This window comes from Herpailurus yagouaroundi, unplaced genomic scaffold, assembly GCF_014898765.1.
Source record: "Herpailurus yagouaroundi ecotype Mexico unplaced genomic scaffold, PumYag 140, whole genome shotgun sequence".
Classification (NCBI taxonomy): Eukaryota; Metazoa; Chordata; class Mammalia; order Carnivora; family Felidae; genus Herpailurus; species Herpailurus yagouaroundi.
Window position 1 is genome coordinate 86,284,292 of NW_024412395.1, and position 25,808 is coordinate 86,310,099.

The 25,808-nt window shown below is 42.2% G+C and overlaps 1 protein-coding gene across 8 annotated transcripts in view; it reads right to left on the reverse strand.

Moving 5' to 3' along the window:
- Positions 1–25,808, reverse strand: part of PLEKHM3 (pleckstrin homology domain containing M3) — a 198,045-nt gene that overhangs the window by 114,639 nt on the left and 57,598 nt on the right. For all 8 annotated transcript variants that reach the window (XM_040476029.1, XM_040476030.1, XM_040476032.1 and 5 more), the window contains one exon: positions 7,145–7,290. In XM_040476029.1, the coding sequence (XP_040331963.1) occupies positions 7,145–7,290 (146 nt within the window). The remainder of the gene's footprint in view (positions 1–7,144; positions 7,291–25,808) is intronic.

The window sequence follows — 25,808 nt, forward strand, 5'->3', positions numbered from 1 at the left end:
TCCTTAGAAGAGGTGATCCCTGTCCATATTCTGTCCTTCTCTTTCCCCAAATACAAAGGCAGGGGGGCTACAGAGGGAGACTAACCTATGATGTAATTTGGCGGTATGCTAGCCATTTTATTTTAACCCTAAAGCAAAAAATAAAGTCCAGTAACAACTCATTTATGTAGAAGTCACTTATTTGTGCATTTGTTTATGGTCTTTCTCCCTCCATTGGGATATGAGCATTCACAAGGCAGAGACTGTGTCCCCAGTGCCTAGAACGGTAAGCATGGTGGGTGTTCAATAAATACTTGAAGAAACGAATGAGTGTTCTACAATGCTCTGAACCATACACTCTTATTACTTTACACACACTTAGAACAGCTTGGCTACTTAGACAACATATTGAGTTTACAACATATTTAGAGTTCAGAAAGTAGAAAAGGGGAAAGACAGCTTGAAGCAGCACAGCCACAACAGAAGTGACAGCTGGCATCTTGGCTCTGAGGGAAGGAAGGTGCATGCAAGAAGATACAGGTAAAAGTGTAGGACACAACCCTGATTGAGGACAATTCAGAATATGCACCAAACTCAAAAATGTACAACCTGCATCTAGGAAGGTGTCCTCAGTCTCACCGGTGAATGCAAGAACTTAGATGCAAAGTGATATATAAAGTTATTCTTTGAATCACTACTTGTAATAGCAAAAGCTTGAAAAACAAAATCATGTCATTGTCATGTAGATTGTCATGTGTAAAAACATGTAAAATTCATGATAGAATACAGAGTGGCTATAAAAAAAAAAAAAAAAAAAAAAAAAAACAAGCAAGCCCAGGAAGAGTGATATGATCTAAATGGAAAGCTGTCCCAGAGCAGCATGTACATCAGCAAATTGCCACTGTTGTGTAAGAGAGGACAGAAAATACCTCTGGAAAGATACACAAGAAAAGAGTAATTCGGATGCCAGCGGGAAGAACAGTGTAGGTGGGAGTGAGATTATTTATGTATGCATGCCCTTTGTATTTGTGAATCTTGAAATTTGTGGAAGTGTATTATATGTGAAAAAAAGAATAAAAGTACAGCAGTGCAAGGCAATTTCTTGGTGGAAAAGTGCCTTCTATACCACATTAAAGCCCACGGATGTTATCACAGGACCCAACAATCCTATTTATAGCCATAATTCTGAGGCATTAAAAAAGCCAAATATCTAATATGTATTTTCTGAAGTAGAATGTATAGAGTTAAATGACAGCTGAAGTTTTAAAAATAAAAGTGACAGTCCTATTACTGAAAACTTGGAGAATGAAATCAGGAAAGGGAAAAAAAATAGATCACTCACACTCTTACCACAGTACAATGACCATTTATTGCTTTGGTATAAGGTTTCCTTCCTGCATTTCCCCCCCATGTTTATTGTAAAAAAACATGGAGAAAGTCTTACTCAAATCAATCCCAACCATAATACTTCTTGGTCCTCTTAAAACGAGCACTGGGGCTAATGGAGAATGAATCAGGAGATCTTAAGGTTAATTGCAATTTGTTCATAAAATCTCCAAATGACTCTGAAAATGTGGTTTTTCCCATCAGTGAGCTGCTCTCTAGCTCAGCGAGGGCAGTCCAGCTTGCCTTGAATGCCTCTCAAGATGTAGAGATAGGAAATAGTTTATGTAACATGGAAAACCCCTAGCTAAATGGAATGTGAATATTCAGGCTAGGACACAAAAATATTTTTTAAAAGCACAACAGAAGGGAACTATTTGGGAAGAGCCGAGGCCAAGTCTGAGGTCCTTACCACCTCTTTGTCATGCTTGATATTTTTGAATGGGAGGGCAGAGAGCAGGAGGAAAGTTATCTTCAAACAGAATTTCATTAGAAAATGGCTACGGAACTCGAGGATAAGGTTTAGCTGCTGGGTAATCCTGGAGCTCAATTCAATTTGCAGGATGTATACCGGAAAATAGATGAAATCCTGCTTTAAAAATAATTAGGAGTATGATTACTCCAGAGGGCAGACAAGGAAACGTTTAAGATGACAGATTTCATTCTGCCCTGCAAAACCATTTTTTCACTCTTTTAAATGGATATTCAAGCCAGTCACGTACTTCTTATTAAGGAGAGGAGGCAGATCTAGCAGAATGATGTCTGGTCTTGGAAACTGATAGGTCTGAATTGATCCTCACAATTAGAAACATCAAGTTAAGTCCCAGTGTCTGAGCAAAGACAGGCTGGACTAAATGGAATATAGTTACTTAATGCCAGTGGGAGATGATCCAGATAAACTCGACCAGCTCTGTTCTTGCTTTAAAATCTTCCCTGGTCCACTGAGAACCTGGGAAGGAAGGTCTAACAAAGGAGGTTTTCCTCATGTACAACATGGCTGAAATGAGCGTACGTAACACCTTCAATTAGTTACTCATCCTCTCAGAATCAAACCCCGTCACCTGGATGACCAGCAAGGCAAAAACGTCTGCTTTGGGGAAAAGACGGAAAGTGTCCGAGATGGCTGAATTGATGGTTTCAATGGCTTTTAGAACTCAGTGCAAACGGACCTGGATCTCTTCCACCACTTCACACCTTCGTAAGCCGTGCCTGATTTTCAGATTCTCCTCATTTAGTGCCACTTCTTCTGTTTTAACTCCCCAAAGTGGCACAGTCTGTTGGCAGGTGCCACTAGCCTAAGCTCTCGGTGACCCCAGGCCGGGCCTGCCTCCCTCACTTGTTCTCTCTACACCTCTCTTAGCTGTCAAAGCCCCGCTCTAAGCAGATTAATATAAATAATCTAAACCAAAGTCAACCAGTGTCCTTTCCCTCTAAATACATTTTTATCTAATACACGCATGGCAAATAGATTTATAGCCTGCATTCAGAGTGCCAAGTATGAGATGCAGAGGAGAGAATGATAACTGTCTGGGAGAGGGGAAGGAAAGAAGTGGGCGAGAGGAAATGAGGTTTAGGACAGGCTTACGGTTTGCCACGCCGAGTGAGGGCAAGAGGAAGACCAGAGGTGTGCAATGGCAGGGCAGCACTGAGGAACAGGAGGAGTGAGACCGGACGGAGGATGCTCACGGCGGCGGGGAGGTAGGGCATGAAGAAGGGGCTAGAAGCACAGGGACTAGAGATCACAAAAGGTCTTTGTGTCGGGCTATGAGGTTTGGACTTCCATATACAGTCCTAGTAAAAACTGGCATTATCGAGCACTTGTGTGCCAGACACAGAGCCTGGTGCTTTCTGCGAGTCATTCTTTTATGCAAACAGCGCTGTTGTCAAGTAGGTGCTGTTATCGTCATCATCACCTCCGTTCTAAAGGTGAAGACACGGAGACTAAGAGAGGGTACAAGATTCACCCACGGTGGGATCAGAATTTTCCGAACTGTTGCTGGGGCAAGACTTGCAGGCAGGAGGCCCAGTCAGAAGGCCACCAAACTCCTTCGTGGGAGTGACACCGGAGGTGTGAACTCGTGAGGTGGAAGTGAAGGTGCAGCAGAGAGCGCGATCTCAAGAGTGCGAATCCAGCGTAAAGTTTTGCTAACTGACGTCTCCCAGAGCTGGCAGTGGTGACGGGTGGGGCCGTGGACATTCCGGAGGGATGTGTGGTGAGGGGGATGAAGTCCATTTGGGGTGTACCGAGTTTGGAGGGGCCCAGGAGACAGGCCTCGTTCCTTCCGTCCTTCAGCATACATTTCTGCTTACCTACTACGTGCCAGAAACTATGCGAAGACAGGTTCCCCGTGCCCAGGTGGCTCACAGGAGCAACATAAATGTGAGGATAAGAAAAGCAGTGACAACAGCTCCCACTCTTCAAGTGCTTATCAAAGTTATTTGCAGAGTGCCAATTCTGCAGATTGCAGATTTGCCAATTGCCAATTGCAGAATCCCAATTCACGTGATTTTTGTAGGTAAATATAGAAGTCATACTAAGAATGAATGCTTATTTGGCATGCACTACATACTAGCACTATTCTGAACACTTCACATGCATGAACCCATTTAACCTGCAGTGACCCTGTGAAGTGTTACGGTCCTCATGTTACAGATGAGAGCACTCAAACACAGGCTAACTTGCCCAGGGGACAGAGCTTCCCAGGGGTATAGAAAGGATATCAGCCAAATGGCCCCTTGCAATTTTCATGTTTGTTTTAGACTTCAAAAATTACTGGTAGGTGAGTTATGGGTTCCTTCCCCACTTACCTCGCTCCCAGGTGATACAGTTACAGTGAAAGCAAGTCTCAGACAGCTACTGGCAAGGAGGTATAAAAACAGCCATAAAGACTATGTTTGTACAAAGCACTTTGCTTGGAAGGTTCATTCAAGGCAGATGTGACAATATTCTAACAGAAGGATCAGAAAAAAGCTTCTCGTCAGTCAGATACCAGAATTCTCTATTCTGGCAGGACACAGGACCATGAAAGAATCCTAAGCCTAGGCTACTTCAGTGGATTAGATTCCTCGACTTACCAAGTTCTACTGCCTCATTTATGCATGGTGGGACTGTAGTACGACACAGCTAACAACTGCAGTACGATCCACATATCTTGAAGACTACTAGGCTGGAAACTAGAGCTAAGATGTCATTTGGCAATTAAATCCACAGATCTCCCTTTCAGTAGCAAAAAATGGAGCCGGAGGGGTCCCTGGGGGGCTCAGTCATTTAAGCATCTGATCTCGGCTCAGGTCAGGATCTCGTGGTTTGTGAGTTCGAGCCCTGCATCGACAGCTGACAGCACAGAGCCCACTTTGGATCCTCTGTCCCCTTCTCTCCACCCCTCCTTCCTCTCTGGCCCTCCTCCCGCCCCGAAAAATAAACATTAAAAAATTTTTTTAAATGGAGCTGAAGATAAAAGTAGGAATCATCAGGGAGTTAAAACATGGAAGAGAAGGAGATATTGCAATAAAGCATAAAGTGGGAAAAGAAAACAAAACACAACGCTAAGGAACTGCAACATTAAAGGTATAGGCTGAGGACAAAGAATCAGAGAAGGTGACTGAGAAAAAAGAGTTCAAAGTAGGAGGAAAACCAAGGGTGTATCTTCAAAGTCAAGGCAGAAGAATTCCTGGTCAAATATTATATCCCAGACAAGTCCAGTAGAACAAGAAACTGATGAGGGTCAACTAGATTTGGCAAAACTGATGGAGGAGTTAAGATCGTGAGCAGAGGAGGAAGGAGTAAACCTTCCATAGGAGTGAGGTTTCTTCTGTGGCTGGAAGGAGGGCAAGGAGGATGGGTGTAGATGTGGACGAGTTTATAAAAGGGTTGGTGGGACTGTTGCCTTAATCCTGCTATATCTCTATGAAATAGAAGGTAAAGGCACTTCCCAGAGTGACTGGGGCTGGGTGTTTAACCTCTGCAGGATCATGGGTGCTGAAATAAAATGATCTGATGACAGCTACGGATGTAAATGGCAGAGGACTTCCCTAAGCCACCCACTGGCACCTGCATCCACAGACTCTGCCTTTTCTCTTACTTCCTGCCCCAAGCAAAGACCAACCCTCCTGTTGCCTACCCGATTCCATCTTTCTCACTTAACCACATCTTCTAGCAATTCTCTCTTCAGTAGTTCACACCAGCATAGAAAAAATGCTGTTATTTCTTCCATTAAAACAAAAGTCAAACCCAATTGGACCTTACATCTCCTCCAGTTACTCCCCATCTCTCTCCATCCCCTTACAGCAAACTTCTCAAGAGTTGTCTATTCTTGTTGCTACTTTCTCTCCTGTTCCATATCAAACCCACTCCAATCAGACCTTCACTCCCACCTCTCAATTCAAACTGCTCTCAGCAAGGTCAGTCATTACCACCACATTCCTAAATCCCATGGTCAATTCTCAGTGCTCATCTTATCATATCTCATCATCTATGTATCAGCCTCTGTCACAACTGATCTGGAGACACATTCTTCCTGTGGCTTGTTGGACACACTAGGGTCCTTCTACCTCGTTCTGCATTCCTCAGTCGCCTTTGCTGGTTGCTTCTCTCCTTTCTACACTTTTTTTTTTTAATGTTTATTTTTGAGAGACAGAGACAGAGACAGAGCATGAGCAGGGGAGGGGCAGAGAGAAAGACACAGAATCCGAAGCAGGCTCCAGGCTCCCAGCTGTCAGCACAGAGCCCAACGTGGGGCTCAAACTCAAGAACCACAAGATCATGACCTGAGCCAAAGTCGGATGCCTAACCGACTGAGCCACCCCACTCTTTTCCACATTCTTAAGGTGGAGTGTCCCAGTGCTCAGGCTTCCTCTCCTCCTCTATTGACTTGCATTTTTATAGTTATTTGTACTTCTGGGATATCCTGCTTGGCTGTTATCAGCTACTTTGCAAAGCTGTTAGCATATACCTGTGATTCTCACTTCCTCCCTTTAAAAAAATAATAAATAGGGGCACCTGGGTGTCTCAGTCGGTTGGGCATCCGACTTCAGCTCAGGTCATGATCTCACAGTCTGTGAGTTTGAGCCCCTTGTCAGGCTCTGTGCTGACAGCTCAGAGCCTGGAGCCTGCTTCAGATTCTGTGTCTCCCTCTCTCTCTGCCCCTCCCCTGCTCATGCTCTGTCTCTCTCTCGGTCTCAAAAATAAGATAAAAACATTAATTTTTTAAAAAAATAAAAAATAAAAAAAAAAAGAAATAAACAGCAGTCCAGGTAAAGGTTTAAGGGTGGCTCAGTTCACCGTTCCTTGATGTGGACCCCTACCCAGAAGTCCTCATAGCTTCTCTCCAGGTTCTAGTTCCAGGGGGATGGATTTCTGGAAGACTGACCTTGACATGAGTAGGAATGTTACTCTAAGAAATATCTTGAATTATTTAAAGTCCTTTCCCTCAAAAGTCACTCGTATATTCAAGAGTGTTGTGATTTTGGAGAGAAGATCTAATAAAAAATGATGAGGCCTGTTTCTCTATCATTTCTTTTTTAGCACCCACAGTTAATTATCAGGTCCCAGAAGTAAAAAACTGCTATATGTCTTTTTAAATGAGGAAATTAATAAAAGTCATAGTTAAGACACCTTTAAATGTGAGATGTTTTGAGAAGCGTTGGATAAGATCTCATAGCTTTTGTGAGACTCCCTAGTCAAGTTTGCTTCAAATTCTTGCATCATTCCCTTTATACTCCACACAACAACATGTGAACACCTCCACTGCTATCATGAAGTAAACCCAGACTCTGCGCTTACCTTATATTTTGAAGTGTCCCAGTTGTGGACTATGCGTGCTGGGATAAGAAAACTGTCATCCACGTGGCAGCTGCTGCAGTAATACCACCCACTGTAGTTGCACACCTTGGCTTTCCCATTGGAAAGGCCTATGGATCGCTGGCATCCTGTTCAAGGCAGAAGAAAGAGCCTGTGATTACTGCTGTACTTTTAACACCACAGAACAAGGTTATACAACCCTCAAATAAAAGTCTGTAAAGGGGGGAAAAAAAATCCAGAGAATACATGTATAGATGTGTCCAATAGCTTCTACCTCCTCGCCTCCCAAGGGATCGCCATAACCTGCACCTAACTGGTCCTGTTTCTAGTCTCTTCTGTGTTTTCTGCGCACAGCTGTCAGGGATCAGTGTCTCTACAACCCCCCTATCAGCACCTCACTTCCTCCTCATAAACCATTTCCACCACCAGGCATGTTGCTCAGGGCTTCTCATAAAAGGATCTTATTTAGGGGCACCTGAGTGGCTCAGTCGGTTGAGCGTCCAACTTTGGCTCAGGTCATGATCTCGCGGTCTGTGAGTTTGAGCCCCGCGTTGGGCTCTGTGCTGACCGCTCAGAGCCTGGAGCCTGTTTCGGATTCTGTGTCTCCCTCTCTCTATGCCCCTCCCCCGCTCATGCTCTGTCTCTGTCAAAAATAAAATAAACATTAAAAAAATTTTTTAAAGGATCTTATTTAACATGTACAACATTTTGAGATGGTTTTAGCCAAGTTAAGAATTTGTCTGAGGTTACCTAGCCAGTAAGAGGTGGAGTTTGGATTGGACTCTGAGCTTGTCTAATTTAAAAATGACTCAAAAAACGAATATGTGGCCTTACAAAAGAAACTGGTCCTTCAATTGGCCCCTATTTCACCTTTCCAACTACTGACTCCTACTCTCCAGTGGGAATCAGAGAATTCTCCTCACTATTCCCCAAATAAACAGTGTGCTCACTCCACCCTTCGTACATTGGCATATATTATTTCTCCTCACACAACACCCTCTTCTCTGATTTCCAATTTGCCAAATCCTGCCATGACTCAACCAGTGGCTGTCTGCAAGTCACCGCTAAGGCCCTTTTCGTGTCCGTGGAAATCCACGATTCTCTGAGCGCTGTCCTGGTCCTCTAAGAAGAACTGGTAATAACCTCAGCTCTGTCACAAAGGAGCCATTCTTTTTCTTCAGGTCGGAGGAACCACCTTCTATTGGTGAGGATAGAAATCCTATCACAAGCCAAAGGACAGAATCCTGGCAGCCCAGAACAGGTGATCATGATTATACTAACAGCAACGTGATCCTGACATTTCTCATCTCCTGCTTCATTTCAGAAATCCTTCCATGTAGCCGCCCACTTCATGGCTGGATCAAGAACCGTACTGATCACAGAAATCTTACATTAAGCCTATTTCATGATAAGAGTATAAAATGGATTACTCTTCGTCATCGTCACCATGTTATACTACTACCATTACACCTCATTTCCATTAAAGGAGCTCCAAACATTTAACAAACTACTAACCTAAGAAGAAAGTGATTCACATGTACTCTATGAGTGAAAATATCACAAAAACTCACAGGACTTTCATTTTCATCACAAATCAAACGGCATCAGTAATCAAGCAGTTTCACAGTGCATTCTCCAGGAAGAGAAGTGGTGTTTTTAAGCACAGTCCTTATTGAAAGATGGTAAGTAAATGTATCTGTATTATGCTTCCAAAGCTTCATACCGTTCCTTCCTGGAATGGTTATTTCTTTCCTATTGAGTAGCAGCAAAATCATAACAAGCTCCCGTTTTTCAGATTGGCTGAGCAATGAGATATGTGCGAAAGATAAAGAAGAACCAAACACACATGCTGCTTCTGCTGGACGGAGGCGCCGTCACAATTCCTAGGCTATGAACACTGGAATGCTGTTTGCTGCACTCACTGACCACATTATTGCTCATCTGGCATTGAGCACACGCTTCCTGAAACTACCGTGCCTTTTTATGTGCTTTTCCAACTCCTCAAATCTGTTTCTTATCCTCAGTACTTAACACAGAGCTTTACATGGAGCAGACTATTGGTAAATGTTTATGTAGAAAGGATGATAAACTGAATATTATTTGACACACATACACCCACATATGAAGAGATTTTAATTGCCCATAGCTGTCCTAGAATTGATCCTCCCTAACCTGCTCGCCTGACTCTTAAAGCAGTGTACTTTTGTTAAGAACCCCATAAAAAATATGTTGCCCATTCTAAGAATTACACATTACTCATGTGTTCCTATATGGACCATGGAACAGGAGTCAGTGGAACCTAACACATCCTAGACTCTGGGATATTGCTGTTCCAAAAATTAGTTTATGGTCAAATTGACTTAACTCTGAAATGACCCTGAATAAAATGCAGTCTTTCCTAATGATTTAGAAAGTGGTTACGGTCTTGCAGGAATTCAGGGTCATCATTACAGTTTTGACTCTCCCCACAGAACACAGCAAAAATAAATTTGGGTCACTTTAGCTTTTTGGTTCTTTGGACATTAGATATAATTAACATCAGTAAGCATTTGCTGGATATTTATATATGCTTTAGTGGGTACTACTGGGTTTATCAGTCTATAATTTTTAATGACTTTATTATGATTTCTTAGATGCAATATACATAAGCAATATTAAAATACGGTCTAAAAATGTGTATATCAATCAGGCACACAGGTCCAAAGCTTAACATGCTGGAGGTTCAAATATATGAGTTAACTAAACGAGCTAAGCATTCTCCCCACTGTGCACTAGTCTCATCAAAGACAGAAAGGGCTGAGAGAACATGGCTAGGGCTCACTCGGGTTTTAGGTTAGAAAAAGAGCATATAAACTCCTAGTTATTGTGTGTCTTTACCTTCATACCTCATTTGGAACCAGGCTCTCCTACTGTCTGTGCTGAAAGGTCCCCTAATGACTTAGAAGTAGGTTTAAACCTACCTGTACGCTTAGGATATGTACAGGATACCTGTACATTTTGGATACATGGTGTATACACAAGCACAGGTCTGGAGTTAGTAAGCCTGTTCCTGTCTAATACACACCATGAACTCGACCCATCGAACTCTCTAGGCCTGCTTTCCTCACTGCAAAATAAAGGGGCCAGCCTAAATCAAGGGTTGCCAGATTCAGTGACCATCAGAATTTTCTGGAGATGTTTGTGAAAAATGTAGACCCCTCCCCCACCCCTACACTTCAATTCTGTAGATCTGGATTAGGGCCCAGATTAGGGCCCTGCATTTCTCCCCAACCAGCCAACTACCATCATAGACCCTGGTGAGTAAAAGCTGAGGATTGCTCCCTGATTTCTAGGTGGCTCCATGCTCTAAAATTCCAACTCTATTCAAGGGCAGAGGGTGTGCAGACTCTTAAGTGAAAAGCTCATAATTTGTCATGTGGTTTACGTTTTAGGTCTCCAAAATCAACATTTCAGGTTCGTAGTCAATTTCTAAAAAATTTGCTATGTGGAAACAACCTGAGTTCATTTTACCAGTATTTTTCCAGAGCTCTCATTGTCCCCACTGAGAAGCATCTTATTTGGTTTAGAATTAAAACCTTTAGTCTCCAAATCCAATGTAGTATTTGTTATTGAAAGAACACAGGATGATCAGGAAAGAAGGGTAGAGGCCAGTGGCATAATACAGATTCATTTTCTAAAAAACAACACATGCCACTTACTGAAAAATAAAACATCTATTCTTTCAATTAACTGTAAAATTTCCTTCTTTAAAGTCATACTAGCAAACCATGCACTAAAAATGTCTGAAACAATTCACCCCAAAGATACACAATCTGGATTTTACTTTACCATTGTGATGTTTTCAACAGGGCAAAAAATGTGTTTTCTTAATAACGACTATTAGGAAAACACACTTTTTCAAGGGTGCCAAAGCTAGACTCTGACAAGCGACATTATGGGGAGAAAAACAGAGCTGCAAAGCAGAGACAAAAAATAATTAATTGAAATAACTAATTAGAGCTTATTTACATATTATATTTTTATGTACTTTCAAACAGACTTTTCAATAATGCTTCTAAATTAAGGGGCATTTGTAGTAGGGAACCCTCCACATATTGGATCAAAGCAAATACATTCTTCCCAGTCTCTTTTTTGAAACTTTTCAGAGTGTGTTCAATTCATAGGAACAAAAAACTATCTCACAAGAGAACTCACTGGCCTTTTTTTTTTTTTTTTTATTGCTTCCCACCCCACTTCAAATCTTTAATGAACACATGCTCTGAAGAGCTTAGCTTCCCCTGTGGTACTCTTTTGGAAACCAATGTTACCATTTAACTGAAATCCTATTTGCTGCATGTACAGTCCATTTTCCAAATGGCCTTTCACTAAAGACGCCCAAAAGATTCGGTTGCTGGGGGTTGAAGCAGAAATTTTGGCATAAGGCTCCACAAAGGCGCAATCTTTCTTCTCACAAGTGCACCTAGTTAGCTCAATTGGCTGCAATGCGGTGTTACTGAAGCCGAGATCTCGAGGAGAAGCCAACCACCTTCTTGCTACTTCATGACTACCAACTCAGCCCTCTTTCCCCTGACCGGCAGCTGGAAAATTCATGGGAATAAAAGTGACACGAGCTGTGGCTAGATGCAGGTGAATCTCTCTCACCAAGGAAAGAACTCACACAATGCTTTCTAAGTCAGCCACGCTACTCCCTTACCTAATTTGGTAAAGCAAATTTGGTGTTTTCTATTTGGAAGGTAGAAAGGCTCTAAGAGAAAAACCAGGGGCGGGGGAAAGGAAGAAGAGGATGTGTCTTCATTAAAAAGGGAGGAAAAGAGATAAGAGAGGATACATTTTCACTTTCTCTGTTAAAGGAGAAAAGTAAAACTGGCACGCTTCGTCACCTCTTCTACTGTATGCGTGCAGAGGGGAGAGAGGTGGCCACGGGAAGGGCAAAAGGACTGCCCTTGCCCTCCCTCCCCTCTTCTGTCCAGTGCCCTGGCACGGGCAAATGACCTGTGGTAAGCACTTTGCAAAATGTGACTCAAAGGCCTGGACTTTTATCATAAGCTCTAGAGACCAGATTTCCCAAAATGAAGGAAAACAGAAATGAGGAGTTTCAAGGACTTGCTATTTTCTAAGAATCAGAGGGGGAAAAGGTCATACAGAACTTAGCTCTCCTACTTTATAGTCTATAACCATTGACTAGTCATGTAATTGTTGAATATGTACTTCTTAAAAGAAGGTGTCGCACTGGGTATACAATCACAAGTTCTGTTTAATGAGGCCGGAATTAGCACAAAGCTGGGCACAGCGTGTTAACAAAGGATTTCTGGACACAGGGTGGAAGCAGGTTTTGCAGCGTAGCTTGGGATCCATCTGAGGAGGTAGAAGCCAAGCAAACCTGGGTCCCAGACTTCCGTCCTCCATCGTAGGAGAGACTGGAGCTGGGATGTGAATGAAACCGGCCACATGTGGGTTCCCAAGTGAACACAGGTAGAATGAGGCTACAGAGTTCTAGGTCACGGCGATGGAAAGGGGTAGGAACAATGAGAAACACCTACTCAGAAATAAGTGATCCCAAACGTCTTCCACCTCAAGCATCCGAGTTGCTCTGTGACTTTGAGACAAAGTGGTGACCCACAAGGTAGGAGACATCTACTGTGTCATCAAAATCAATTAAAATGTGACATATTTGGATGGAGAATCAGGCACATGAAAACAAATGCCTCTGAGTATGCATTTTGTTTGTCATAAGGAAAACAGTATCCACAAGCATGTCTAATAAAACTAAAAGAACAAAAGAAGTCAAGAAAAATCAACTGTGTACCACCTATAGTTGCTAATGGAAATAGTATGGCATGCTGCTGGTAGTCCCTTTGTTTCATTCATGGGCTCGCTTGAGATAGCAATACTTCAAAATTATTTTCTCCATGAAATCTTGAAGTCCTTTGATAGTAAGTTCTCTTCCCAGGGAATGCAAACTTCATGGTTGGGAGGGAATACACGTCCTCAAATACGATCCTGAAATGTACTGACTGTTTCCAAAGCTATACTGAAATTTATTTCTGTTCATCAGGAAAGAATTTGTTCTGGTTGGCTTCATTTTATGTTTGGCTTTTGTAGCATTGAGAGATCATACAAGAGAAGTTGTCACTCGTTGTTGGCCAAAACTTGGACTCAAAAAGTTGGTCTGTACAGTCAAAGAACTGCCACATTGAGGAAGCATTAAGTAACACTTGCAAGGAAACTGTTCCTATTGTGACCGAGGCACATTTACGATAACTTAAGCTGGCACTTGTGGAGTGGATTGTAGCTGTTGCTAGGAGAGCTATGTCCTTAAGAATATAACAGAAGTAACTCCTCTGGTACAAAATGTATATACCTAACTAAAGAATTTTCCTCTTAAACAACAAGATGGCCAATGTTATGCCTGTAAAGTATTAGCACTGGGCCTGGACACCGTAAGCATTGAGTACACTTTATATCCAGAGACAGAAACAGAGGAGACTGATATTCACAGATATCAACTGTCCAAGACAGAGGCCAGTGATGAAGTATAATCCTGTGTTACTTGCTTAAACTTGCAGGACCGGGGTGCCTGGGTGGCGCAGTCGGTTAAGCGTCCGACTTCAGCTGTCACGATCTCGAGGTCCGTGAGTTTGAGCCCCGCGTCAGGCTCTGGGCTGATGGCTCAGAGCCTGGAGCCTATTTCCGATTCTGTGTCTCCCTCTCTCTCTGCCCCTCCCCTGTTCATGCTCTGTCTCTCTCTGTCCCAAAAATAAATAAACGTTGAAAAAAAAAATTAAAAAAAAAAAAAAAAAAAAAAACAAAACTTGCAGGACCAAGGCAACCAAAAAAACATCTTTTAAAAGCCCAATCTGAACAATAATTGGTTTAAAAGTGAAAAGTACTATACACGACAAGCCCTAGGATGAGGTTGATGGGGTTTTTTGTACTGAATATTTATTTATTTATTTTTTTTTTAAATTTTTTTTTTTCAACGTTTATTCATTTTTGGGACAGAGAGAGACACAGCATGAACGGGGGAGGGGCAGAGAGAGAGGGAGACACAGAATCGGAAACAGGCTCCAGGCTCTGAGCCATCCGCCCAGAGCCCGACGCGGGGCTCGAACTCACGGACCGCGAGATCGTGACCTGGCTGAAGTCGGACGCTTAACCGACTGCGCCACCCAGGCGCCCCTGTACTGAATATTTAAACAAGTTCATTTGTGTGTCGTATTAATGGTGCTAAAGGTATTATATTTAAGTAAGAAATGAAGCAAAAAATCAAATGCCAGGTTATTACTGCTGACTGAAAATATAGATAGTGCCCCGGGGAATCCCATGCATCTGTCTCTTGCCTCAACAGTGTTTGTATGAAACAGATCTGGGGACTACCCCTTCTTCCAACCTCCAACAACCCCCCAACCTCCTTCCCAGTCACAACCTCCAGGACCATCTTTTCTCAGCTGTCCTCTGCCTCTGGGACCAGCCAACGCTGTTTCTGTGGTTAGCCTCTCACTGCCCACCAACCTTGAGCTCCTAGATTCATCAGAATTATCCCACCAAAATGGAGGCTGCCGTCAACTGCCCAGTCAACCTACATCTGCAGGCTTTCTACACCTACCTTTCTCCGGGCTTCTATTTTCACTGCAAGGATATGGCTCTGGAGGGCATGGGCCACTTCTTCTGCCAGGTGGCGCAGGGGAAGCATAAGGGTGCCCAGTGTCTCTTTAAAATACAAAACCAGGGCAGAGGCTGCACCTTCTTCCAGGACATGCAGATGTCCTCCCAAGATGAGTGGGGGAAAGCCGTGCATGCATGGAAGCCGCCATGGCCCTGGAGAAGAACTGAACCAGGCCCTTTGGGATCAGCATGACCTGGATTCTGCCTGCACAGACCTTTATCTCTGTGAGTTCCTGGAGAGCCGCTTCCTAAATGAGGAGGTGAAGCTCATCAAGAAGATGGCGACCACCTGACTAACTTCTACAGGTTGGGCTGGACTAGCAGCTCTTGTAAAGGCTCACCCTCCAGCAGGACTAAGAGCTTCTGGAACCCAGTGGACTTGTAAGCTTCCCTCTGTATCCCCCAGGTGTCAGGGAATTTGCCCCCTATAGCCACTAAGCAGTTTTTTAACACCCTGTGCCCTCTCCCCGGCTATGGACCAAATGGAAACAATAAAGTTTTTACAGAAAAGAAAAGAAAATATAAAAGCTGTCTACAGTAGATAAATGGTATAATGTTTGTATAATCTTCTTGGAATGTTGTTATTAAGCCTATAAATCATATGAAATAAATTAATAAATACCAAGTAGATTCCAACTCGAGTTTAGAAGTGTCAAGATTCATTGGTCTTTCAGGTAAACAATGATTGAGAGCCTAAAGTCAATATTTAGTCAAAATTTATCTTGAAAGGCAATAAATCTTAATTTTTGCCAAAGCAAGTAAGTAAATATGTGCATTGTTCTAGAGATTCTGACTGCTTTTCTGTCTACTAGCTACACTGACTTAAAAATATCTGTGACACAGATTTTCACTTCCAAAGACACGATTTGGAAGATGCTTATGATAAGGTGCTTCAGCACCAGTAATACAGTAAGACCAGAGAAGGTGAATAAAGACGTGTTATTATTTCAATATCTAGTATATTTAAGTCAGTCTAAATTTAGTATTTTTTCATACTTGTTTTCTTCTTACTAGTCTATGAGTAGGTTTTCTCATTAACTTCTGTGCCTGTCTGCTCTTTACCCAAAGACTTTCAAAAAAAATTGTATGCAATTTTAAATGGAAATAATAAATAGGTAAACGGATAAACAAATACTGACATAGTGCTTACTATATGCCAGGCACTGTTATAAACAATTTATACACACACACACACACACACACACACACACACACACACACACATATTTATTTAATCCTTATCAATTCTATAATGTAGGTATTATCCCCATTTTACAGATGAAGAAACTAAGGCAGAGAATGATAAAGTAATTCTGTCCATGGTTGTATAGTTAGTAAAGAAGGCAGAGCTTAATAGCATTGTGTGTGTGTGTGTGTGTGTGTGTGTGTGTGTGTGTGTGTGTGTATTCCCATGTAGCTATTTCCTTGAGGAAAGTATTTCTTAAAATGGCCTTTGTGTACGGCAATATGACAAGCACAGAAAATATAAATCTACTATACAAAAGAGCATAATTTACTTTGTCAATGAATTAGCCTATGACCTCACAGCATTAGCATCACCCTGAATATGAAGGGTGAGGGGGACAAGATTACAAATCTGGAAGGTGGAAAGCAGAAGACAGTAAGAGGTAAGCAAAGGAGGAAGCAATCACTCTAATTGTGGAGACTGGGGAAGGCTGTGTAGGCATGGAGCATGTGAGCTGATCCTTGAAAAAGAAAAGAGATTTTGGAAGAGGAAAGCTCAAGTCAGAAAAACAGGGGCATGTTTGGAAAATGTTGATTATTCTAGATGTCTGAGGCTTACTGTAACTAGAGGGGTGAAAAAAGAGCTTAGAACCATAAACTGAAGCCAGTAACATAAGAATCCTAAATGCTTAGAGGGAAGAATCCTTACTGATCAGTAAGATACAGGAACAGCTGGCGTTGTTTGAAGCTGAACAGCAACCTGAACTTTGGAAAGATTAATTGACAAGGAAAAAAAAAAAAAAAAAAACAAGGGGAAAGAACCAGTAGATAAGTTATTGTACCATCTGGGCTTAAGTAGGCAGTGATCTTGGGAGCAGGAAGGGGAAAGAGGAGATACTATGGAACTACAAACTATGATACTACAAACATTTGGTAACTGACTAATGTAGAAAGGATTGGGATTGTCAAAGATGCCCATGATGCTGTATGCCCACAATACCTATCAGTCAGAAGGGACAGGTTGTTTCAGGAAGAAACGGCTGTTTGTTTAGGGCATAAAGTCCAAAAGACAGTTCAAAAAATTTGAGCTACCCAATCTACTGATTCCTAAAGCTTAGTTGACTAAGAAAAATTCCCCTTTACTGTACAAATCAGTTTAATTTTGATTTTCTGTTACTTGTAACTGAGAGCATCTGATGTATTTGATACTGAATGATGGTTGAGAGTTCTATTTCTATGACCTAATATTTTTACTTAGATCTACCCACTAAGATGCTAAGGTCTCATTATAAACCATTAGGTGCCATGAAATAACCAACATGCATTTCAGTAGAAGACATTTATCACTTTATAAAGAAGTATATAAAGAAGTGAGTAAAAGCTGAGTGTGGAAGAGATGATATAGTTGACAGGATTTATTTCTTGACGGTACAGTGGTTCTCAACCTGGGGAGAGTTTTGTTCCAAAAGGAGGCATTTATGGTATCTGGAGACATTTCTGGTTGTCATAAAAGAGTGAGTGGGGTACCTACTGTCATCTAGTGGACAGAGGCCAGGGATGTTTTTAAACATCTCTTGATGCACAGGACAGCCCCCACAACAAAGAGTTATCTGGCCCAAAATGTCAGTAGTGCCACTATTAAGAAACTCTGATAGTACTAAGATAAGAGGGCAAAATAAGAGATCCGAGTACTGACCCTTCTTAATCACTTTTCTCTGCAAGTGATGGATACACTATTGTGGGAAAGAAAAGAGCCCTCTTACCAGCTCTACTTTCTTAGCTACAAAAAAAAAAAAACCACAAAAACAAAAACAAAAAAAACCTGATTCATGCTGCTAGGTTAGTTCAGGGTAGAGAGGTACCATCAAAGAGAGGCCTCGTCCACACTGTACCACCATCTACTAAACTACCTGCTAGTAACATTGGCTCCAAGCTTGGGGCTCTTTTCTTCACGAAGCAATCCTTCTGGTGAAATACTTGCTACCAATAATTCTTACTTGAAAAACTGCAGAGAGGGAAAGGGCTGAGCTAAAGTGATTATTTTAGACATGAAAGCGGCCAGAGGTGGGAATAATGTTCCTCTGTCACAGTCTACCTCCCGCTACCAGATCTCTCTTAAGCATGGGAGTACCAGGACCCCCACATTGCACCCCTGCAATGCCAGACAGGGAAGGGAGGTCATCCTACCACCCCTGTAACAAGCCAAATGCTGAGCTGGGCTCTCTGGAACTTACTCAATGAAAGATTTGGGGGAAGGTATCTTATTACATAAACTGTCTTACTGCAATGTTCCTCTGAACCAGTGCCGAGCCATGTAAGAGTCCAAAGGGCAAAAGGAAAATTCAGTCATACTAATCCTATCTCTAAAATTTTATACTTTATTCATCATGGATATTTTGGCATTAATTTTGATTTTTAAATAATATTACATTAAAATATTATTTATGTCCATTACCGAGGTTTTTTTTTTTTTTTTTGAAGGAAGGGCATCCTCTTAAGTCGTATGCCCAAAGAAACTGCCTCACTCCCCCTACCCTGGTCCCAGCACTGTACTGAATGAACCCTCTTTCCTAAGAGAGTCCACTGTGTACCCCAATAAAGTTCTTTCTGCAGTGATCTTCCCTGATCTTTAACATTATATTAAGCCACCACTAACTCTCTTTTTGTGAGACACTACTTTATCAAGAAGTGAGGAAAAGCCGAGTGAGGAAAAGAAGACATAGTTGGTAGGCCTTGGTTTTGGACGGCACAGTAGTTACACCTCTATTTCGATGGCTTTGAAAGGTCAATAGCCTTTTACTGGCTTGGAAGTTCAGATTGTCTTTTTTATTTCCCTGAAAAGCAACCTGTCTTCCTTTAGTCTTTTTCTGGGACTTAGGTCTCCTTCCAGCTTGTATATAGAAGTTTCTGTGCACATCGGCCTCAGCCGTTGCTTCTGTCACGAACACTGTCCCACCATGGGCCCCTCGGACCCCTCTTCCACCTCACTCCCCATTTGGAATGCCTGTTCCTCTTTCCTTCTATTTCTCGAGAGTCTCATCTCTTTGAACTTTACACTATCTTTACAACACCACCTTTCCTCTTCTTTGCTAAAGCCTCCGAGAAAACCTTGACAGCATCTCTTAGAGTAATTTTTACTTGGGCTATTTTAGTAATGACAACAATTTGATAAAATTAAAGTCATGAGAGTGGATCCAAGTAGTAGTGGGAACAGCCTCAAAGTGAAAGAGAGATCACTTTCATCAGCTTCCCTTAAACCCATGCTTGAATTTCTTCATTGTCACCCCAAACCAAATTCTTTATGTTCTAGAAGACTTGGGGAACTGCCTCAGTGTACTTTCTTCTTTGACTCTTTTCCCTATGCCATTTTTGGCCTTCTTTCCAGGCTTTTCTGTCTCTCTAAAAGTACAGGTTTGTGATCCCCTCCAAAGCTAAACTTTTAACTCTATCTTTAGTATTTGAAGGCAGGCTGCTTGTATCAGGATACTCAGAACTACCAGGCAAGACACAAAGAGACGTGTATGAGTGAGAAACTCCTGTTCCCTGGTCCTCATGTTGCCATTTGAAAGGGATTTCCTAAAGAGATATTCCCAGCTTGTCTCCCCATTGCTTGTCCAGCCCTCATCACAGATGGAGAGACGAGGTGTCTGGTGAATTTAGAAGAAGAACTCTGCCAGGCTCAGCCTGGCCGGCAGGGTGCGGTCTTCCTGTCTGCTATGGCAAGAGGGCACGGCCTCTGGGACTCCAACTATGAATAAGTCCAGTTTAAGGCCCCTATTAGGATGCTGGTTCAGACACACAACATCTTCTAATGGGAGTGGGAAGGAAAAAGGAAGGTGATCAGGCAACCCAAGCACACGGGGCCGTGGGTGAAGGTCACTGAGACAAGGATCATCCAGGATAGCTGGGCTCAGAGGGTTGCCAGGCACCAGCCACCTTTCATCAGTTAAAATTCTTCATCTTAAAAAAATTTTTTTTTTAAATATTTATTTATTTTTTTGAGAGAGCACAAGCAGGGGAGGGGCAGACAGAAGGGGAGACACAGAGTCCGAAGAAGCTCCAGGCTCTGTCAGCACAGAGCCAGACGTGGGGCTGGAACCCACACACTATAAGATCATGACCTGACTCGAAATCGGAGGCTTAACTGGCTGAGCCACCCAGGTGCCCCTAAAATTCTTCATCTTAATGATGGATGAGAAACATCATTTTCCTAAAGGTTTCCCATCATCCATTATTAGGCCACAGTAAGACTTCTGTTCATCCAAGCACCTCTTCCATATTTTCTGGGGGGGAAAATGCAGTGATGTACAATATTACTGAATTAAAATTTGGCACTTTTGGTTCGGCTGATATTTTGTAACATTTGGATTGTACACAGTCAAGGCAGTTTAATCTGCCCTCAGGTTAGAGTGTTGAAGATGCTGACCGATGCTGACTGGCCAGATTAAAAGGGCTGACCCGAGGCTGGATGATAGATAAATCAGTGGCAGGGCTACAAACAGAAAATCCAGCTCTTCTGCTCCTAATATGTTACTTACCCCACCAAGTCTAGATGCTTCCCAGCCACCAAATTACAGGTATCTATTATTTTGTCTGGCCTCTAAAAGCCTAGGGGCTAAGAAGAATATCTTTATTGATGAAGACAGAGAAAGAAACCAATACTTTCAAACTAAGTCTATACTCTGTGTCAGAGGTACAGGCTTGATGATTTGAAGGGGAAATGATTTTCAGTAAGGCTTTCGGTTCAGCCCCACATGGTTTACTTTGCTGAAAAAATGAACAAGATACAACCCTTGGTATATTGATATGTACTAGGTCAGAATGTGATTTTCAGCATGGTGACTACAGTTAAGTATTTTATTGTATACCTGAAAGTTTCTAAGAGAGTAGATCTTAAAACTTCTCACGATGCAGGCGCCTGGGTGGCTCAGTCACTTAAGCATCCAACTTCAGCTCAGGTCTTGATCTTAGGGTTCCTGAGTTTGAGCCCCTCAATCCTCAATGAGCGCACCTCAATGAGTTCTCTGCTGTCAGCGCAGAGCCTGCTTGAGGTCCTCAGTGCCCGGCTCTCTCCTCCTCCCCTGCTTGTGCACATGTTCATTCCTTCTCCCTCTCAAAAATGAATAAACATTCAAAAAAATTCTCACCACACACACACACATACACAAAAGGTAACTTTGTGAGGTGATGGATATGTTAACTAGCCTTACTGTGGTAATCATTTTGTAATACATATGTATATCAAATCACCACAGTGTACAACTTAAATTTACATAATGTTAACAAAAATGAACTATTGGGACCTCATCAAAATAAAAAGCTTCTGTGCAGTGAAGGAAACAATCAGCAAAACTAAAAAGGAACTGATGGAATGGGAGAAGATATTTGCACATGACATATCAGATAAAGGGTTAGTATCCAAAATCTATAAAGAACTTATCAAATTCAACACCCAAAAAGCAAATAATCCAGTGAAGAAATGGGCAAAAGACATGAATAGACACTTCTCCAAAGAAGACATCCAGATGGCCAACCAACACATGAAAAGATGCTCAACATCACTCATCATCAGGGAAATACAAATCAAAACCACAATGAGATACCACCTCACACCTGTCAGAACGGCTAACAGTAACAACTCAGGCAACAACAGATGTTGACGAGGATGCGGAGAAAGAGGATCTCTTTTGCACTGCTGGTGGGAATGTAAACTGGTGCAGCCACTCTAGAAAACAGTATGGAGGTTCCTCAAAAAATTAAAAATAGAACTACCCTACAACCCAGCAATTTCACTACTAGGTATTTATCCAAGGGATACAGGTATGCTGTTTCGAAGGGGCACATGCACCCCAATGTTTATAGCAGCCCTATCAACAATAACCAAAGTATGGAAAGAGCCCAAATGTCCATCAACAGATGAATGGGATAAAGAAGATGTGGTATATATACACAATGGAGTATCACTTGACAATCAAAAAGAATAAAATCTTGCCATTTGCAACTACGTGGGTGGAACTAGAGGGTATTATGCTAAGCGAAATTAGTCAGTAAGAGAAAAACAAATATTATATGAGGAATTTAAGATAAAAAACAGAAGAAAAATAATATAAGAACAGGGAGAGGGACAAAATATGAGACTCTTAAATACAGAGAACAAACAAAGGGTTGCTGGAGGGGTTGTGGGGGCGGGGGATGGGCTAAATGGGTAAGGGGCATTAAGGAATCTACTCCTGAAATCATTGTTGCACTATATGCTAACTAACTTGGATGTAAATTAAAAAATAAATACATTTAAAAAAAATTTACATAATGTTATATGCCAATTATATCTTAATAAAGCTGGGGGGATGAATAAATTCTGGGGATCTAATGTACAACATGGTGGCTATAGTTAAGAATACTGTACTTGTACACTTGACAATTGATAAGAGTAGATCTTAAATGTTCTCACAACAACAAAAAATGTTAACTGTGTGAGGTAATGGATGTCTTTACCAACCTTAATGTGGCAACTATTTCACAATATATATGTATATCAAATCATCACAATGTAGACCATAAACTTACACAATGTTATTTGTCAATTTTATCTCAACAAAGCTGGGGGGAAATAAACGAATGTGTTTTCAATCTTTTGGAAACTGACACAAGCCTGCACGTCTTTGGTTTTGGAATCCTAGTTCCCTTCTAGAAGTCGTATATAGCACGCACTAAATTAGCTAAAGTCAATAAGTGAAGTTAATTTTGCTGGTCACTTTTATGATAGCCATTAAAAAAGAAACACTCTCAATGTTAAGCCAAGACCTGAGAATGGTATTTGGGTCAGAGAGTGGGATCGCAAAATCACTGAATGTGCACATCAACCCACCACCCCAAGCTGAGGCCCTGGGAGGGCTCTAACCAGGCTGGGCAGACCAGAGCTGGCCAGTTTCCTGGCTGCTTCTGAAACCTCTTGGTCCCAGGAAGACCCAGAAGACACCACTAGAAATCTCCCCTCCCCAGGTGAGTGCAGTCAGTGCCGGAAGAAACACACTAGCAGCAGACTGGAAATTAGAGAACGAGGTGAGAAGACTGAGGCCTCCTCATCCTCTGAGGGGCAGCCACATATATCATTTATCCTCCTTTCACCAGATTCCATTTTTGCTGTCCGCACTGTTGTATGGTAGACAATTGTCTCCTCTTTTCTCCCTCGTTCCAAGCAGGGAGCTTCTAAAACACTTGGAATTTCCTGAGTAATACAAGTGTCTTTATGGTTCCTGAGCCCCTTGGATCACAACTTACTTTATGCTAATGAGGTGACTCATGGTGGGCCACCAAACAGCTTCAGATGGAAGGTGGTCACCAGGACCAACCACATGATTAGAGGGTTTGGTCTTTTGAGCCAGCCTGACCTCTGGGGAAGGAATACGGGCTGGAGATTGAGTTCAATCACAAGGTCAATGATGCAATCAAGCATGCCTATGTAATGAAACCCCAATACAAACTCTGGACACTGAAACTGTGGAACCTCCTGGTTGAAGAATATACTGGTGTGCTGGGAAGGTGAAATGCCCCGATTCTAAGGACAGAGAACACAGAGGCTCTGCATTTGGAACATTCCCAGACCTTGCCTTCTGAGTGTCTTCATTTGGCTGTTCCTGATTTGTATCCTTTCTAATAAAACTGTAATTATGAGGACAGCGCTGTCCTAAGTTGTGAGTTTTTCCAGCAAATTATTAATCTGAGAAGGTTGTGGGAACCCCCAAATTTGTAGCTAGCCAGTGAGAGTGTAGGTGGCCTGGGGACACCCTGAGTTCATGGCTGGCATCTGAGCTGCAGCAGTCTTGTGAAGGATCAAGCCCTTAACTCATGGGGTTTGTGCCAACCGTAGGCAGTCAGTGCCAGAACTGAACTGCAGCACAGCAGCTGGAGCTGAAACAGAACATATGCCTATGAGAGAAACTAATGGTGTGGTGCCCAGAGAAGGGGTGTGCACCTCGTGTTTGAGGAATCCTAGTCCTGCAAGGAGAAGGTCAACTAAGTTTGGAAATGTATACTTATACCTCTTATCAGAATAATAAAGGCTCTAAAAAGTTACATAGTCAAGAAAGATTTTCTTAAGTCCCTGGAAACCTTCAAGACCATAACTGGTTTTCCAAAAGGGTAAGTTTCAGGTCCATCATTTCTCAATATGGTTAAACAACCTAGATGACTGAGTAGAGAACATGTTGAATGTATCTGCTGATGACTCCAATCTAGGATTCCTAGAGAATATGGTGGAAGTGGGGAGGGAGGGCTCAAAACTGAGGACAATCAGAACAATTGAGTGCACGTACGTACTGTGCACCAGATGCAGAGCAAGGGAGACAGCAATGAACGAGACAACACAGCCCTCACCATTATGGCATTTGCAGTAATACTGTAATGTGGAGAAGACAGGAGGAGACAAGTATTAAATAAACAATTACACAGACGACACTATAATCTCAATTACAACAAGTACTAGAGTAAGAGGTACTAAACCAGCATTACAGAGGAGGGAACTAAATAGGTCTTAAGTCAGTCTGAGGGGTTGGTTGGAGAAGGTGTCCTTGAGAAAGTAATGCTGAAGTAGTGACCTCAAGAAAGAGTTGGGGGTAAAAAAAAAAAAAAAAAGAAAGAAAGAAAGAGTTTAGGGTAGTGGAGATGGTGGTAATGTTCCAGAGAGAGGCGACTGCAAGTGTGAAGGCTCTGAGGCAGGTGGGAAGGAAGTGGTACATTTGAGGAACAGAGTAAAGTCAGTGTGGCTGGGACTTGGTGTGTGGGAGGAAGTGACAAGAAGAGTTGAAGGTAAAGAGGTGGGCGGGAGTCGAATTATGCACGGTCATCATAAGGATCCTGGTCTTCAAGCCAAAAGAAGTGGGAAGCCACCAAAGGACTGTAAAGAGAGGTCTACCAGGGTCAATCTGCATTTTAATATGATCACATTCACTATGGTTAAGACAAGATTGGGAAAGGTTAGGATGGAAGCAGGAAGACTGGTTGGGAGGCCACTGTAGTTGTCTCGGTGAAAGGTGAGCCTGCTGGTAGCAAAGAAATGAGGGAGGTAAAGGCTACCTTATAATTCAAATACTAAATATACTTATGAAGTATAAAATAGAAACTAGGCAAAACATTAGGATGTATTAAAAAGGAAGCCAGAATATGAGTAAGGACTTGAACTAATCTCTTTCTTCATTCTTATTCACCACTAGGTAGAACCCTATTAGAACACCATGGTGGTTTCCAGAATGTAAGGAAGACATGCAAACCTGAAGATTATCAGCAGATTGACACCTCAGTGGTTAAAGTGTTGGACGTACATAGAAAAAACAGTTAAAAGAAATGTGCTTACATAGCCTAGAGAAAACTATCGTATGGCTTGATTCATTCACTAAGAACATAATGGGTTATGCCAGTGGTTTCTCAAACTTTGTATGTATGCAAATCAACTGGAAAGTTTGTTAAAATCTCCAGACCTGATCTCAGAGATCCTGACTTCAACAGGTCTAGGGAAGTGTCCAGCCTTGTCCCCCCTCATTACTCTTGTGATTCCGGTGCAAATGGTGCTCTGGTCACTCTGAGAAGGCTGAGGTCCTGCCTTTGAAAAAGTCAGACACACATCATAGGCCCATGACAGGAGTCCAGGAGAGTGGAGGGGGTGGGGGTTATGGAGGAAGAATGCTCAATTCTACCTGGGGGATTAGAATAGGGCAGGGGTAGGGTAGTCAAGGAAGGCTTGTAAAGCAGTCTTTAAGGGAATAAAGGATCTTTCACACCCAGAAGTCTTCAACAAAGC